The sequence below is a fragment of the Pseudophryne corroboree genome, chromosome 12, assembly GCF_028390025.1.
Source record: "Pseudophryne corroboree isolate aPseCor3 chromosome 12, aPseCor3.hap2, whole genome shotgun sequence".
NCBI classification, from domain to species: domain Eukaryota; kingdom Metazoa; phylum Chordata; class Amphibia; order Anura; family Myobatrachidae; genus Pseudophryne; species Pseudophryne corroboree.
Window position 1 is genome coordinate 33027652 of NC_086455.1, and position 18504 is coordinate 33046155.

Consider the following 18504-nt stretch of genomic DNA (forward strand, 5'->3'; position numbering starts at 1 on the left):
AAATCTCTTAAAATATGTAGAAATTAAGAAAATAATAAAAACGTATAAGCTGTTATTTACTGTATTATATAATGTTTTATCAAGCAGAATATTTAACATAGATTGTAAGCTTGCGAGTAGGGCCTTCCTACCTCTGTGACTGTCTGTTATTACCCAGTTTTGTTTTATCATTGTTGTTCCAGTTGTAAAGCACAACAGAGTTTGCTGCACTATGTAAGAAGCTGTTAATAAATAAAATAAATAAATTACACACATATATGGCTCTAATAAAAATTATTTTAGTTAATTAATATATCAGATACATAAAACATTAAGGGGAACATTTACTAAGCAGTGATAAGAGCGGAGAAGTGAGCCAGTGGAGAAATTTCCCCATCAACCAATTAGCAGCTCTGTATCATTTTATAGTATGCAAATTATAGGTGTTACTTCAGTGCTGATTGGTTGCCATGGGCAACTTCTCCACTGGCTCACTTCTCCGCTCTTATCACTGCTTAGTAAATGTACCCCTAATTTATCTACTTTACTATCGACAATACAGTATGTCCCACACATTGTTTGCTTTGAGGTAAGCCTAGGACAACTGAAAAATAATTACTTTCACAACCGGTTTGGACAACTGGTGAGGACGTGACCCCACGTGCTGGGTTGTTCGGGTACTGACAACAGTTTTGTAAATTTAAAATCACATCTTTCAAACTATGAACGTTATTACCTGGTGATAAGTGTAATCACAAGGTGAAAAGCACTATATTGTATTGCACCTCAAAAAAATCATGGCGTCCGAGGTGAGGGAATATCTCCCCCAACCTGGCTTCTATAAATGCAGGGTCACATACATTTGAAAGATATAGTTCCTTTCTTTCTAATTATATGGGTCCTTGGAGCTATAATGCTACCTAGCTCTATACTAAACATATTTTCCATATACTGTATGGAGTTGGACATCAAATTTTCCCTATCTCCCCCATATGGACATAAACACTAGTGTTTGCACTGTCATTTCAAAGAGGTTAGTCCCTCTTAGCCATTATGATCTGGTCATCACCTGTGCTCTAGGGGGCAATATTACCCTGGACTACAGAAAACAGCCCTATGATGGTATCTGAAATTTAGGTGGGGGCACCTACATTTCAAAGCGGGTAGTCGATTCTTTCCAACAATATGCCCACTTAGCTATTACTTTCTGATGATCAACTGTGTTTACCAGACAACATCAGCATGCACAGTGGAAAAATTCTATTTTATATAGATGATTAGAGGGCCCTATCTCCATGAACTATTCTGTTCACACTTGGGTGCACCTAGTTTGTTGGAAAAATACCCCTCATTCATACAATATGTTGCCTCAGTTGTAATGATCACCAGCAATCACTAAAAATTACACAAGGGGGTGTCATTTAATGTTGTATAGGTTTTAGTTTAAAAAGTAGTAGGTCTTGTAGTGTTACCATATTCTATCGACACAATGCAAGCATTTAAATACTGTAGAGTTGGCAACAATTTTTTAATTCATTATTATATTCAAGTGCAGAATCTTTATATAAATCTGTCACATAGAGTATTGCTATTTGCAATTTCATGAAGATGCATCAATACTGCAGCAAAAAACAATGTATCTCTTTGTGGTGTTTGTATAAAGAAAATATTTTTTATGAATTGTTATAGAAAAAAATTGAGGGGATGGGCAATTTTGGGTAAATAATATTTGATTTGTTAGAGCAAAATATTTTATGGTATTTCTTAAAAAAGCAATGACTTTATAGAAACAAGGTATTATTATGTAGGAACTTCATAGAAAGTAAGTGATATTGATATTGGAATTTGATGAGCGGAAGCATCAAAAAATGGTCTTTGCACAGTGCTGAAAAAATCTGTAATCAGAAACAGGGTTAATATAGATGGCCTCTATAACTGAAGTATTTGGTCAAGACTATAAAGCTTTGGTTTAGAACACCATGTTTTTCCAGTTAGAGAATTACTAATTGTAAATGTCCCCTCTGAGAAATTCCCAAAGAAAAAATATTTCATCAACAGTATGCAGGTGATTATGTTTCACATATGTAACATTGAGAAATTACAGGACTCTTCACAGTAATAACTGCACAAATGTTTCTATCACATATGGCATAAGAATAATAAAACATTCAAAAAACTGTCAACTGTGAATGAAAAAGTGAGGAAACAATATACAGATTTTACAGATTATACAGCACAATAACCCCTACTTTGTGAACTACAGTTTGCATATTTTATTTATTAATAATGTAAAACCAAAATTAATCTAATTCAGCTGACACAAGAATAGTATTGTATGTAAAAAGCCTTAGTACTTTAGATTTAAGTTAATTTTAAATAAATATCCACAAAATGCTCTTTACTTCTTTCACAAAGCCAATTATAAATGTAGCAGACAAAATTTGCATGTATCTTGAATTACTACCTATTAAAGATACATAAAAATTGTACAGAAAATACAATTATTTTACTGGAAATAGCATTAGAGGATGCCTCAGTATATAATTGTACCCCATTAAAAATAATTATTTAATTGAATTGAACAGGTTCCCTGTAGGCCACACATCCGAACTTCACTCTTCATAATTTCTCTTGAAATTTCTATTTAGCAATTTGTCTCTATGCATTGCTGTAGTATGACACAGTAAAATGAGACATTCTTTTGTATAGAATGGGCTTTTATTACATAGCATGCTAAATTATTTTTCATACACATTGCAAAATAAATAGAAAAAGGTTAAAAAATCCATCATTTTATTAAAACTCATTTTGCAAAATTTTCAACTGTAGAGAATGTACATTTGAAAATAATGGCTGCAGTTAATACTAATCGCCTAATCTCACCCATCATATTAATAAACATGCTTTACAGTATGTTTCCTTTAAGATTTTTGAACTCAACATAATTATCTTAATGGAGAAATACCATTATAAGGATTTTGAGCTATACTTGAAAATGTAATATCTGTTACTTTGTGTAGTTTGGAATTTAGTGTCACTACATTCACTGTAGACAGAGTAAATTGTTGCATTAATCATGTCACAAAAAGGCAATTTTACTGTAGCAACTCAATCATAATATTTTTTTGGTCTATATTTTTTATATTTTGCAATGTCTCTGCTTTTTTGCAGTTAATATTTTAGGTCATTTTTTGTGCATTATATTGAATATAAAGAGCATTAATCTGCTGCTATAAAATGTTAACCATTCAACTACTAATCAATGCAACAATTTTTCAACCATAACAATGACAATTTGAGCTTTATTTTCGTAGTATTTAAAAAATATATGTTTACTTTATTTAATGTTCAACATACTTTACTTCATTGTTATTTTATTAGTGCAACATCAATTTTTCCAGCACATATCAAATGTCATATACAAATTGTGAAAACTATTAGCATGCTTCTAAAGATTTGTAGTGTTTAGACAACATTTAAACAATTGTAATGTTTCACATTTTTAACAAGGATACCCTGAGTACTCCAAAGAGTATTTTCTGTGTCCAATAACATGAAACTAATAAATAAATAAAAATTCAAATTGTAAAGTGTTAAGTTAATATAACCTAATATTTGCGCAGATTAAAAAAAAAACCTTTATTGATTTATATGTCTGTTTTCTTTTAGGCTTTTTAACCTGATCTACAATGGAAAAACTGTTCGGTTATCTGTTGTTCATTGGCATGGCGGTGAGAGCTGAGATCTGTCCTAAGCGCTGTACCTGTCAGAATTTATCTCCAAATCTTGCAACCTTGTGTGACAAGAAAGGATTGCTCTTCATCCCACCAAACATCAACCGAAAGACTGTAGAGTTACGACTAGCAGATAATTTTGTTACAAGTATAAAAAGGAAGGATTTTGCTAATATGACAAGTCTGGTGGACCTGACACTTTCAAGGAATACAATAAGTTACATTACACCTTATGCATTTGCTGACTTACGCAATTTAAGAGCATTGCATTTGAACAGCAATCGATTGACTAAAGTCACAAATGATATATTTAGTGGGCTTTTGAACCTCCACCATTTGATACTCAACAACAACCAACTGACATTAATTTCATCTACAGCCTTTGATGATGTTTTAGCTCTAGAAGAGCTTGACCTGTCTTATAATAACCTTGAAACCATACCTTGGGAAGCGGTGGAAAAGATGGTCAGCTTACACACTCTTAGCCTAGATCACAACATGATTGAACATATCCCAAAGGGTACTTTTTCCCATTTACACAAGCTAAATAGATTAGATGTGACATCAAACAAACTACAAAAATTACCACCAGATCCACTCTTTCAGCGAGCTCAGGTGCTAGCAACCTCAGGGATAATAAACCCTTCTATATTTGCATTGAATTTTGGTGGAAATCCATTACATTGCAACTGTGAATTATTATGGCTGAGGCGCCTCATCAGAGAGGATGATTTGGAGACATGTGCTTCTCCTCCCCTTCTTTCGGGACGATATTTCTGGTCCATCACAGAAGAAGACTTTTTATGTGAGCCACCACTTATTACAAGATATACACCAGATGTTGAAGTTTTAGAAGGCCAAAGAGCAGTTTTAAAATGTAAAGCACTTGGTGACCCTGAGCCAGCAGTACACTGGATATCCCCAGAAGGCAAGTTAATATCTAATGGAACACGGATTCTGGTATATGACAATGGAACACTGGACATTCTTATAACAACAGTCAAAGATGGTGGTCCTTTTGCATGTATTGCTTCTAACCCTGCAGGCGAAACAACCAAAACAATCAATCTTCACATAATTAAACTTCCCCACTTAGTTAACAGTACAAACCATATTCAAGAGACAGACCCCGGATCATCAGACATCTCAACTTCAACTAAATCTGGTTCAAATGCTAGTAGCAGCAATGGTGATACAAAAATGAACCAAGATAAAAAGGTAGTAGTTGCAGAAGCAACATCGTCAACTGTACTTATTAAGTTCAATTTTCAAAGAAATATACCTGGAATTCGGATGTTCCAAATCCAGTATAATGGCACATACGATGATTCCCTAGTTTACAGGTAAGATTTGTATTTTCTATATTTACTCTTCATTAGATTGCAATTTTGATTTAAACATTTCCAGAGCATTCCCATGATCAACAACTTTTAAAAGTTTATTCAATTAACATCAGTTAGCCTAAAATGTATTTATAAGGTAACAACATTGATGTCTCTGAGTTGTAATGTGGAAGATTTGCTTAACATTTGGCGGCAGATTTATCAAAGCTTAGAGAAAGATAATGAAGAGAGATAAAGTACCAATCAGCTTCTGTCATTTTACAGGCTACATTTGGAAAATGTCAGGGAGGAGTGGACTGGTTTTTACTTTGTCTCTCTGCACTTTGTCTCTCTCCAATCTTTGATAAATTAGGATATGAACACCTTATTGTTTATAGTCTTTATCTAATGCTTGATCATGTGGAGACTGTTTAAAATATCCACAATTTGGCATAACCTTCAATGTAGGTAGCAGTGTTTTTATAATGGGTGCAGTGTGTGTTCTGCACAATTCCCCTTGGGTCAAGGATATCATACACACCATGCATCCATTGCATTTACTTAAGTGCCCATACTGTCAAGCACAAAGACCATATTTCTGAATAAAACACAGTAAATATGGCATCAGTGCAATATTTCCAAAGCTAGTACCAGAATATGTGGCAAAATGCCAGAGTTTTTGTGATTTTCTACACATGCCCTTGTGCCATTTTTTGAAGGTGTCTATAGTACAAGTGACACACAGATTGTTCCAGGCATTATTTTTAATGTGAACCAGTTGGTTCTTAATGTGAATTTTCAAATTCATAATTCAGTATTTTTCTGCAGATTGTTTTTTTTTTTAATTTAAATAAAATGAAAAAAATGCTGTTTGCATAAGTATTTAATGCTTAAGCTGTAATATCTAGTTTTACATTGATAAAATATATTGCTCTAAAACAGGTTTCCAATTAGCTTGTAAATGTGAAATATTAAAAAAAAAATGACAACTTTCATAGCATTTAGGGTACTTTAATTTTAGTAATGATTCAGATACCTCAATGTCTGAGCGTCCAATCCCCCCCCCCTTTTGATCAGCACCCATCGCGCTGTGTGCTGAGTGGGGGAGAGATGGTTGCTGAGCGGTCTGTGCTAGATCGTTCAGCACACATCTCTGGGACAGAACTCCCGGTGTGTACGGCCCTTATGTGTACTTTGGGGAGTTATTTTTTTATTGGTGAAAGGTGGACAGTCAAGTCAAATATCCTGTGTCTGCCCATCCAACCAATTGCACTAGTGCAACATGGCCCCAGTGGTATGTGAAGAGAAGGGTGAAGAAGTGGAACTTATTGCAGGTATCAGACCACAGAGATGATAAAGATTAGGAGGGGAATTCAATTAACTATGTTAAAGTACCATGGCTAATTGATCCTCGAGGGGTAATTCAACTGACGCCAGTAGCCGGCATAATCGAGAAGTTCATTTCACCTGCCCGAAGGCAGGAGAAACAAAATCCTAGATAAGTGTCATTTTTTTCATGTTTCGCATGCGAAAACACATGGATCTGGGAACTTATTCCAGAATCTATGTGTTTTCACATGAAAATAGGTACAGTACATTCTTCAGTTAAAAAACTGGTCATTGAATAAATTGCCCGAAAAAATCAGGCTAAAAATAGTAAAAAAAAATACAAATTTTTTCACATAAAAATGTACCGCAGCTAATTGAATTCCCCCTATAACATTTTATACAAAGAAAATAAAAAAATTCTAGTACTGTGAAAAAATAAATTTGAAAACAAAACATCAACTGACACATATTGGTTAATCTTTAATTATGACAATGTCAGAATAAAGATATTAGTGTAATTTAAAATGATTGACTCAAGAATAAATTTCTGCATTTTAAGGAACAGTATATTTAACTCAAAGAGTGGACATTACTGTGCTTGAGAGTTAAATACAGAAATAATTTGAAAATGCTCTTTTTGATGTAGCCATTAAGCTGAAACAAGCTAAAAAAATATTCAAATCAGCTCAAACATTTTCAAACCACAAAAAGGCTCTGTTTTTGTAATTTATAGTTTATAGTTTCTTACAATTTTTTTAATTTTGAAATTTGTACATTTTGTTGGTGGCCCACACAGGCTGATATACCGCTTGTGATATCGGCTAATTGGTGGGCTTCACCAGCAAATGTAAACAAAATAACCAATAATTATCCAATAACAATGTTATTGTATCGTTAGAAAATGCTTTTAAACACAGCAGGAAAAGGGACATTGGGGGTTGTTCCAGTTTGTTAAGAAACTAAAAAAGCACACTGATGGGCAAAACCATGTTGCACTGCAGGTGGGCCAGATGTAAGATGTGCAGGGAGATTTAGATTTGGGAGGGTTATATTGTTTCTGTGCAGGTAAATACTGGCTGCTTTATTTTTACACTGCAATTTAGATTTCAGTTTGAACACAGCCAACCCAAATCTAACTCTCTCTGCACATGTTACATCTGCCCCACCTGCAGTGCTGCATGGTTTTGCCCATTAGTGTGCATTAGTGTGCTTTTTTGGTTTGCAACAATCGGAATAAGGCCCATTGCCGTACACAATTGTGATTATATGCATAGGGACACCCACTGCTATCACATCATTTCCATCCAACAGCATATAATTGCTGATACATCGGCACTATCATTGTAAATCGGGTCAAGTCGCAGAGTCTTAGTGCCTCTGTAGATGCAAAGGTGAGCTGCTCTCAAGGGACGCAGAGGGCTCTCCAATAGCAAGTAAGATCGCAACTGCTAATTTATTCATGGCCATAAAACGCGGTCTTAGCAGCCATGACATGCCTGCATTTATCCGACCGCTCCCCATTACCACCCCCAATTGCTGTCTTCCTGTCAATCCCTCTATGACTAATTCCTTAGTGCAATGCAGTGTGCATGTGCAATCACATTCAATTGTTGTGCATGCACACTGAGAAATAGACATATACACAATAAGAACATACTGTTTCTGCTAATTTGCGCACAATAGCCGATTTGCGACCACATCTGAATCAGGCCAATTATTTGTGTCCATGTTAAGCAGAAGGATCATCCCATAGTAGAATTTAATGCAACTCAAAAGTTTATATTTACAACTAAAGGAAATTTAATGAACTGTCTAAAGTGGTCAAGTGAAGTAATTTACTATATCAACCAATCAGATTCTAGTATCCGTTAATCTAGCACATTCCATAAAATCCTAGTTAGAAGTAGGTTGATTGCTATGGTCAACACCTCTATTTGTCCTCTTGAAAGAGTTTGTTACATCTCCCCCTAAATCCTTTAACTTTAAATGTCTTGTTATTGTCTAAATATAAGTCAGTTTAATATAATTTAATATAAATATATTTCTAACATTTCCAACCAAGCTCCAGATTCCTAAATGACTATATCAGATGCCATTTTGAAACAACAAAAACTTGACTGTTCCAATAAAAATGAGTAGGACGAAAAGACTCACTTAATACTTTAGCACCATTTTTCATTTTGTATTAAAGATAATAATACGTATTCAGGAATGATCCTCACAATGCAGCTTTCAAAATCTACCTTGCATAAAAATTTAATTTTAATTCAAATGTCTTAACACAAGGACGATTATATTGATAATCATTCTGATTAAAACAGTACCTTGCGTTTATTATTGTGGTCCGAGGTTTAGGTTGTTAGCTCCAAAAGGCAGTATATATCTGTTCAAGTTAGAGAAAACTGGCACTAGACTTAAAATAATATAATGAAACAAAAAGAAGAAAAAAAAACAAACAGTAAATTACAACAAAAAATTGGGTCAAAAATTTAGCATCAACATTATAGATTTTTTTCCCTTGTCATACGGTGTTATGGAATAGGTTCCGATATTATGGGCAAGTGTGCTAAATCACTGCTAAGTTCACTGCAAAATTTAAAGTGGTGTTCAGTTGTCCAACCTTATAACTGATTGCCTATAAGTGGCAAACTCACAAAAATCACACTGGTTCTGTAATCTCTAAAATTACAACTATTTATATAAAACTATTACAACCACTTAGGTTGTTTGAAACTCACGAGTAAAATGGATTAGACAAATTAATGTTGGAGCTCCCATGCAGCAAGCCTGTATTACATTTGGAGAACTATAAATAATATACTACATTAGAGTTTCCCAAACTCCTCTGTTACAGTCCAAGTTTTATGGATATTGATGCTTGAGCACGGGTGACTAAATTAGTACCTCAGCCAGTTTGATTTAACCATCTTGACTGAAGCATGGATATCCTTAATATCTGGGTCGCAATGGCGGAGTTTGGTAAGCATAATTCTGTGCGGCCAATGGATGTGGTATGGAAGGTAGATAGTAACTAGGTCGACAGTGTCTAGGTCGACCACTATTAGTCAACAGGGTCTCTAGGCCGACAGGGTCTTTAGGTCAACATGGTATAGGTCAACATGTGAAAAGGTAGACATGAGTTTTTTATGTTTTTTTGGTGTCGTTTTCTTCATAGAGTGACCAGGAACCCCAATTAGAACACAGTGTCCCCTCGCATGGCGAGCGAAGCGACGCCATGCTTCGGGCAAGGTGCCTTGCTCCGCTACTGCTTTGCTCGGCACAGATTACCATTCCAATCGTAGTCCACGTGGATCGTTAAGTTTGAAAAGGTTCAGAAAAAGAAAAAAAAGTGAAAAACTCATGTCGACCTTTTGACCTTTCGACCTAGAACATGTTGACCTAGAGACCCTGTCGACCTAGAAACCCTGTCGACCTAGTTACTGTTGACCAATAGTGTTCGACCTAGATAGTGTCGACCTAGTTACTGTCGACCTAGAGACCGGATGCCGCTGCCAATTAGGTAGTGCCAAAAATGCCTGAATTAACTTATTACACCATACTATGTAATATGTTTTTGGTATATTAAGGCTAATAATAGTCAGTACAGTATATAGTACATACATAGGGTAAGTTAAAGACTTTTATGCTAATTATTAATAGAGCTATGGTCCCCTCTAATAACACACACAAACACAGACTGTCTTGATTCTGTAATTAAATGACTACTAATGTTTTTAATGATATTTTAGGAAATGAAGTACAGTTCATTTTATTGAATGATTGTTAAATTAGATTTCACTCATCATTTTGTATGAAGTACTTGATGAAAGTGAAAATCCTTCAATATGATTCAAAGAAGGAAAAGTACATGTACTCCACTTTATAACATAAGAGATGACTAAATCTGTTTTGATGTTGACTGGAATGTATTATGATTTTATTATTATTATTATGGCGCCACAAGGGTTCCGCAGCGCCCAATTACAGAGTACAAATGCACATTAAAAAAATAGGAAAACAGTGACTTACAGTTGAATACAATATAGGACAAGTACAGGGCAACTAAGCATAACTACACCAGTAAACATAGAGATAAGTTCCAGGTGGTCAAAAAACTGTGGGATCTGGGCAGTTGAGGATTATTAAAGTAAGAAAAGTATAAGCACATGAGGGAAGAGGGCCCTAATCGTGAGAGCTTACATTCTAAGGGGAACGGAAGACAGACAGGGATGACACAGGACAGACAGGGATGACACAGATGGGGTACAAAGAGAGCGTGGAACAGAGGGTTATGTTGAGATTTGGCTAGGTTTGGTAAAGAAATGGGTCTTAAGAGCCCGTTTGAAGTTTTGTAGAGAGGTGGAGAGTCTGAGGGGGAGAGGTAAAGAATTCCAGAGAAAGGGAGCAGCACGTGAAAAATCTTGGAGATAGGAGTGGGAGGAAGTAATCAGAAGACAGGAGAGTCGGCGTGCATTAGCAGAGCGAAGAGGACGGGTGGGAGAGTAAAGGGAGATAAGGTCAGAGATGTAGATGGGAGAGGAGTGGGTGAGGGCTTTGTAAGTGAGTGTGAGAAGTTTGAATTGGATTCTGAAAGGGAAGGGAAGCCAGTGGAGGGCCTGTAGGAGAGGGGAGGTAGACGTAGTGCGTTTGGTGAGGAAGATGAGCCGGGCAGCAGCATTGAGGATAGATTGGAGTGGAGAGAGGTAATTGTCAGGGAGGCCAGTTAAGAGGAGATTACAGTAGTCCAGTCTGGAAATAATCAGTGAGTGAATAATGATCTTAGTGGCATCCTGGGTGAGAAAAGGTCTGATTCTAGAAATGTTTTTGAGATGAAAATGACAGGTTTGTGAGAGGTGCTGAATGTGTGGTTTGAAGGAGAGGGAGGAGTCAAGGATTACGCCAAGACAGCGTACTTGGGGGCTAGGGGAGATAGTCGTGCCATCAATGGATAATGAGATTGTGGGAGGTGAGGCTGTGCGGGAGGGTGGGAAGATGATCAGCTCAGTCTTAGACATGTTGAGTTTAAGAAAGCGCTGAGACATCCAGGAAGAGATAGCAGAAAGACAGTTTGAGGTACGAGTGAGGAGAGCCGTGGAGAGATCAGGGGAGGAGAGGTAGATTTGAGTGTCATCAGCATAGAGGTGGTATTGGAAGTTAAAAGAACTAATGAGTTCACCTAAAGAGGACGTATAGAGAGAGAAAAGTAGAGGACCAAGAACAGAGCCTTGGAGGACACCAACAGTTAGTGGAAGTGGGGGGGAGGTAGCATCATGAGAGGAGACAGAGAAGGAACGATCAGAGAGGTAGGAGGACAGCCAGGAGAGGGCAGTATCACGCAGACCAAGAGAGTGAAGGATTTGCAGAAGGAGAGGGTGGTCCACAGTGTCAAAAGCAGCAGAGAGGTCAAGAAGAATAAGCAGAGAGTAGTGGCCCTTAGATTTGGCTGCATGGAGGTCATTGCAGATTTTTGTGAGGGCAGTTTCAGTGGAGTGGAGAGAACGGAAACCAGACTGGAATGGGTCAAGCAGTGAGTGAGAGGAAAGAAAGGCAGTGAGGCGATTATAGACAATGCGCTCAAGAAGTTTGGAGGCAAAGGGGAGGAGAGAGATGGGTCAATAGTTGGAGAGAGTGTTAGGATCAAGGGTAGGTTTTTTAAGAATAGGGGAGACAAGAGCATGCTTGAAGGCAGAGGGGACAGTGCCTGATGAAAGGGAGAGATTGAGAAGGTGGGCAAGATGGGAACAGGCAGAAGGGGAGAGGTAACGGAGGAGGTGGGAAGGGATAGGGTCGAGCGGGGAGGTTGTGGGGGGGGGAGGAACGGATGAGGGCCATGACTTCCTCGCCAAATACATGGGAGAAAGATGTCAGAGTTGGTAAGAGGGAAGGGGAGGGGTGGCAAGGGATGGGTGGTGGCTGGTTGCTGGTCTGGTGGGAAGTGATATCCTGACGTATGGAGTCAATCTTGGATGTGAAATAAGTGGCAAAGTCAAGAGCAGACAATGAGGAAGGGAGAGGAGGTGGTGGTGGGCAGAGGAGGTAGTTAACAGTGGCAAAGAGGCGCCGGGGGTTGGAAGACTGTGTAGAAATGAGGATTTTGAAGTATGATTGTATAGCAAGGGAAAGGGCAGTACTGAAGGATGAGAGCATGAATTTGAAATGGAGGAAGTCTGCTTTAGAGCGTGATTTCCTCCACTGTCGCTCGGCAGTACGTGAGCATTTTTGTAGGTATCTGGTGCATTTGGTGTGCCAGGGTTGAGGTGTTGATCTGCGAGGGTGAATAGTGGTTGGCGGAGCAACAGAGTCAAGGGCAGAAGTAAGAGATGCATTGTATAGGGATGTGGCTTGTTCAGGGCATGTGAGAGAGAGAAGAGGAGAGAGAAGGGAGTCAAACAGGGAGGATAGGGATGAGGTGTCAATAGCCTCAATGTTACGCTTCGTGATGGTTGCCTTAGGAGGGAGAGATGGGGAAGCAGAGATAGATAAGTTGAAAGAGAGCAAGTGGTGGTCAGAGAGGGGAAAAGGGGAATTGGAGAAATCAGAAATATCACAGCGGTGAGTGAAAACCAGATCCAGTGAGCTCCCGTTCACATGGGAGGGTGAGGTGGTCCACTGGGAGAGACCAAGTGAAGAGGTGAGGTTAAGGAGTTTAGAGGCCGGTGATTTTGTGGGGTTATCGATAGGGATGTTGAAATCACCTAGAATAATGGAGGGAATGTCAGAAGAGAGGAAGTGAGGTAGCCAGGAAGCAAAGTTGTCGAGGAATTTGGAGGTAATGCCAGGTGGACGGTAAATTACAGCAACTCGAAGATTAGTAGGTTGGTAGAGGCGTAATGTATGGACCTCAAATGTAGAGAATGTAAGAGAAGGTTCTGGAGGTATAAGTTGGTATGTGTAGCTTGAGGGTAAAAGGATCCCAACACCACCCCCATGGCGACCCCCAGGTCGGGGTGTGTGTGAGAATGTGAGGCCCCCAGCAGAGAGAGCAGCGGGAGAAGTGGTGTCATGAGGAGTAATCCAGGTTTCTGTAATGGCCAGGAGGTGCAGGGAGTTGGAAATGAAAAGGTCATGAGTAAGAAGGAATTTGTATAACCATTGTCCCAGGTCTTTATAAATTCACAGTTCAGGTTCAACGCTGCAAATTCCCTTTTCTCCATTTGATAATGGTTTCTTAAACTGTATACATAGATGTGTCTTCATACACCTTTGTGTGCCATATGGTGTGTGATGAATGGTTCGGCTTAGACAATTTGCCATGGGTAGCAATTTCCTGACTTTCATACTTATTTCTGAATATCATGCCTTTGTTGTAGCGTACTGACATCTGGAATTACTTATAGTATTTTGTGCATTGCCACAATGTATTTGGTATAAAGTGGCAGATTAAGCAAAGGCATGGCAGAGGTCACTCGTTCATTCCTCAGTCTTTTGCTTTTTTTAACCAGGTTAGCATCTGAGTAGTACAAAGCAAGTTCTAGAGCCAGAACTTCTAGCAAGTAAGTTCTAGAGCCAGTATCCAGGGTACCCATGCATTGTACTTTTGTGGCATTAGTGATGCAAATTTGGTACAAAACTGTGTGGTAGGACAGATGGCATAGTTTGGTTGTAAAGTACAGTACGTGACACGCCAAACTGAACTACTTGCCATGAACTGTGAATGCTTGTGGACACATATGTGAGTTAGAAGAAAAGGCATAATCAGCTGGTTGTATAAGTGTTGTGGCGTATGCTGGCATACTCTATAAATAAATTGTTGTTATTATTATTATTATTATTATTATTATTATTATTATTATTATTATAATACACATGTAACAAGAATTATAGTCAGTATGATTGATTTGGCACAGCCCACTGAGGTTTAGCAAGAAATTATCAATGCATAAAAGATATTTTTATGTTGATGTCAGAAACATGCATGGGAATTTGTATCTTTAAATGTAGGTCATTAGTGAATTTATTCTGAAGAAGAAAGCTGCTGCGACATACTCACTGACCGTGCATTTCCCAGGTGCTCACTGGCAATATTGAGAAGTAAACAATGCATTTAAAATATGAAAAATCCATAATACTCAGATACATTTTCCTAATTGACCCATTAAGAATGCATGTTCCATTTTTAGAGAGAGTGCTTTTTTAGTGGTAAGCAGGCCAAGAGATACTGTTGATAGCTTTTTGTCTGCATTGCTTTAGAGCATAGAGAGAAATTATACCATTTAACATATATATATATATATATATATATATTCCTATTAAGACAAACTTGCATACCAGGACACATAATAAATATAATATCACATCAACAGAAAATGTTTTTGATTCTTGCCAAATAATAGACGACTACATGTGAGAAATTTATTAAAGGTCAGTGTTAATCGATGAAATTCAATTAAAACAAATTTGCTAACAGTTGATTTTTTAATATTAATTTTTAAATATTATTAAATGTGTGCTTTGGCACTGAAAGTACAGTACAAAGGCAAATTTGATTATTTTTCTATCGATCAAAATCGACCTTTAGTAAATTTCCCCCAGGACTGTTCTTCTTCTTATTACTGTCTTATTTTATCCTCTATAGAGGTATATTCCAATTCCCCACAAGGGCTTCTTGTGAGTAGGGAGCAGGGGAACAATCATTTAAAATAATATTAATATTGTATTTCAGTTGTGGGGTATACTAGTTCAGTGTCATATCTTAGCCGCTGACATCCACATGAGAAACGCTGTTGTTAGCCTGTAATGGAGATGAGTGTAGCTTTCAAAACAATACCACAGAATAATTTGCCTGCTTCTACATTTGGCATTGAAATTTTAAAGTTTCATCAGAAGTTTGCCTTAAGTTTCCCAAATCTATTCCAACTACAGTTTATCACAAGGTGGAATAAATTAATTATTCTTCATGGAGGGTTGGAACAGCCTATTTTTCAAGTGTTTTTCTTCAGCCTTAACACTAAATGTCATTTTACATTGTATTTATAAAAAATATTATTTTGCATAGTTCACTGTCTATATTTAGATCTTGGTCACTTCATACTAATGTGTTACATGGTTGTGAGAAGACTGGAATACTTAAAACCAAATTGGGAGAGAACTGAAATACTTAATGGCAAATTACTTTAGGTGGCCCAATGCAAAAATTAGGCAAACCATTTGTTAAACAGTTTTGAAAGTTCCACTTATCTCTACCTCTGCCACTGTAATTATTTTCTGTTTCAAGACTACTAAAAATCTATTATACCAGTGGTTTTCAAACTGTGTGCCGTGGCACCCAGGGGTTCCTCAGGACACTTGCAGGGTTGCCTTGGATTGACAGTCATTAAATATGTGAACAAACAGAAGCAAATCTTATCCCTCACCACACAATAGAACCTAAGGATGACATATAAACACCATTTGCTTAATTTAATATTTCTTTCCAAATTTCTCAGTAAGAAACTTTTGGACGAGGGGTGCCATGAACAAATAAATTCTGTTGCTCTAGGGCGCCATGATTCAAAAAAGTTTGGGAACATCTGTGTTATACTGTAGTTGTATAAGTAAAGTCTAAGACATCATTTGGAATAAGCATTCCACTAAATGACTTTAAAACTCCTCAGTTGATAAAGTTTTATAAAAAAAATCAGCAGTACTGCTCCTCTGCATATGCTTTTCTGATTCTGTCATTCGAAGTTATCTAAATGCTGAATAGATCTTGTATTTACTGTATGTTTTAAGATCATTTATTTACAAGTTGATTGTTGTGATGGTAACGCCTTTCTAAACCAATCTGTTATAAATGAGTAGTACTAACAACCAGTTTAACAAGATGGGCCAAGTGGTTCTTATCTGCCATCAAATTCTATATTTCTATGTTTCTAAGCAGTTTCATTGGAATCCTCAATTATTTTTATGAAGCTATATTCAGGGCTGTTTGATGTTTCTATAGTATTTTGTATGAGTTAAATTACATTTATATAAGCCTATTGTGATCTACTAAATTAGTTTGCTTTATAATTGCTTTTCAATACACTAAAAAAAAAACCTCTGCTTGTGTCTTTCTAGAATGATACCTCCGACAAGCAAGACATTCCGTGTTAATAATTTAGCTTCGGGTACTGTCTACGACCTGTGTGTCCTGGCAATTTACGACGATGGCATCACATCACTCACAGCCACAAGAGTGGTTGGTTGCATCCAATTTACAACTGAACAAGATTACGTCCGTTGTCATTTTATGCAGTCCCAATTCTTGGGAGGTACCATGATAATTATAATAGGTGGAATTATTGTCGCATCTGTCCTCGTTTTTATAATTATCTTGATGATTAGGTATAGGGTTTGCAATGGTAATGGGCAGCACAAAGCAACAAAGGTCAGTAATGTGTATTCCCAAACAAATGGCTCTCAGAATCAAAGTTGCAGTGCATCAATGCCACCTTCAGCTTCCAAGCAGATTGTTGACAAGGATGAGAGTGTGCAATGTTGCAAGTCTTCTGACAGAGGGGCAACAACTTCTGACACGTGCTCAAGCCAAGGTGCTGCCAATACTACCTCTGCTTTGCCTCATACGTGGACTTCAAATACTTCTTCACTTAAGCAGAACAGAAAACCTTCCTTAAAACCTGCAGACTCACATACTGACACAATTTTAAATATGGAATCCCAAAACACAAATAGAAATAATTCAACTTCTCTTCGTTTATCTAGTCATCCTCCCGGATCTACAAAAGTGGCACCAACATATAAAAGAGCACAATCAAAGCAAACTAAGTTTCTTACATTACCTGCAGAAACTTCTAGGGCAAAGCGAAGGTACTCTCTAAATGGTGAAACAATGGAGTACCACTGTTATGTAAACTCTCGCAACACAGGCGGTCTGTGGTCTAAGCGAAGCATGTCCATGAATGGGATTCTGGTTCAATCAGACACTTCGGACATGGACAGTGGCAAAGCAACATTTTCAAGTTCTGAGTGGATATTGGAAAGCACTGTGTGATTAGCTCCATCTACTTCTAATAAGAGAACATACTCTATAATTGTGAGCACCATACCGATAAGAAAATATTTTGTCAATGTTTTCATTTTGGCTTTTACAAACAGGGTTGTGTAACAGCCACCTGCACATTTCTGTTTGCTTTTTATTGGTGATAAACATAAAACAAGAAAAATATTGAACTGTGAAGTAAAGTACATGAAAACAGCACCAGTGCCTTCCCTTCCTATAGGACTGGCTTCCTGGTTCTGCTACAGCAGAAAAAAACATGACTGAGTTCACAAAAAAAGCCTTTCATATGGGAAAATTCCTTCAAGCTTTCAACATACTAATATGTTTAAAAAAAAGACCAATTATGGAAGAATTAGTAAAAAAAAAATATTTTTTAAAAGACCAGACTGCATTTATTTTTGAGTGACAATGATGTTGCCTTTATTTTGAGGCAAATGCTGTACAGAACAACAACTTCTGTGTTGTTATGTTGTGTAAAATAAAATATTCAATATCTAAATGGAGGAATTGTGGAAATAATTACACTTTTTTGTTTTTATTATTTTTTTACAATTTGATTTTTCTTAAAATGTGAAGGTATTTTTAAGACCTTAACATTACGTGTTTGTTGTTGGATTGATAACCATTTTGCACAAAGTAATAAAATATTGCACACTTTGGCTTAGTCCATCTTAGGAAGCCATATTAAAATACATGTTATATGCACTGCTTTAATAATGTTTAGATGTTTTTTAAAAATATATTATTATTTTCATACTTTATTTTTATTGAAGAAAAAAATGACGATAAAGCAAACAAAAATCCTTAATGCTCTATATGGTCCAGAAAACGTTTTATTCTGTTCTTATCATCGCATACTGTAAGATACTTTCTTCAATTTCATTATTTTGACACTACTTTAAACTTAGGAAGGTCTCCCATTGATATTAAGTAGCTTCTACCACATGGTCAAAATACACAGCAACATGTTATCGTGTTTCTTGAATATTATTTACAATAGTCCTGGTGAGCATACAGTACGCTAAAGAACAACCAAATTTTACTTAATTGTAAACCCACCAAATCAACACAGTATCAGAAAATATATGGCTGTTAGCAGGTAAGACTATTTACTTCGTAAGTAGTGTGATAATGAAAAGGTCAAGACGACAATCACACT

General features: G+C 36.9%; 1 protein-coding gene across 2 annotated transcripts in view; it reads left to right on the forward strand.

The window, feature by feature from the left end:
- Positions 1-17827, forward strand: part of LRFN5 (leucine rich repeat and fibronectin type III domain containing 5) — a 352489-nt gene extending 334662 nt beyond the window's left edge. For both annotated transcript variants that reach the window (XM_063947305.1, XM_063947306.1), the window contains 2 exons: positions 3649-5056; positions 16403-17827. In XM_063947305.1, coding sequence (XP_063803375.1) covers positions 3669-5056; positions 16403-17336 — 2322 coding nt within the window. In that variant the 5' untranslated portion in view covers positions 3649-3668 and the 3' untranslated portion in view covers positions 17337-17827. The remainder of the gene's footprint in view (positions 1-3648; positions 5057-16402) is intronic.
- Positions 17828-18504: the final 677 nt, after the last annotated feature.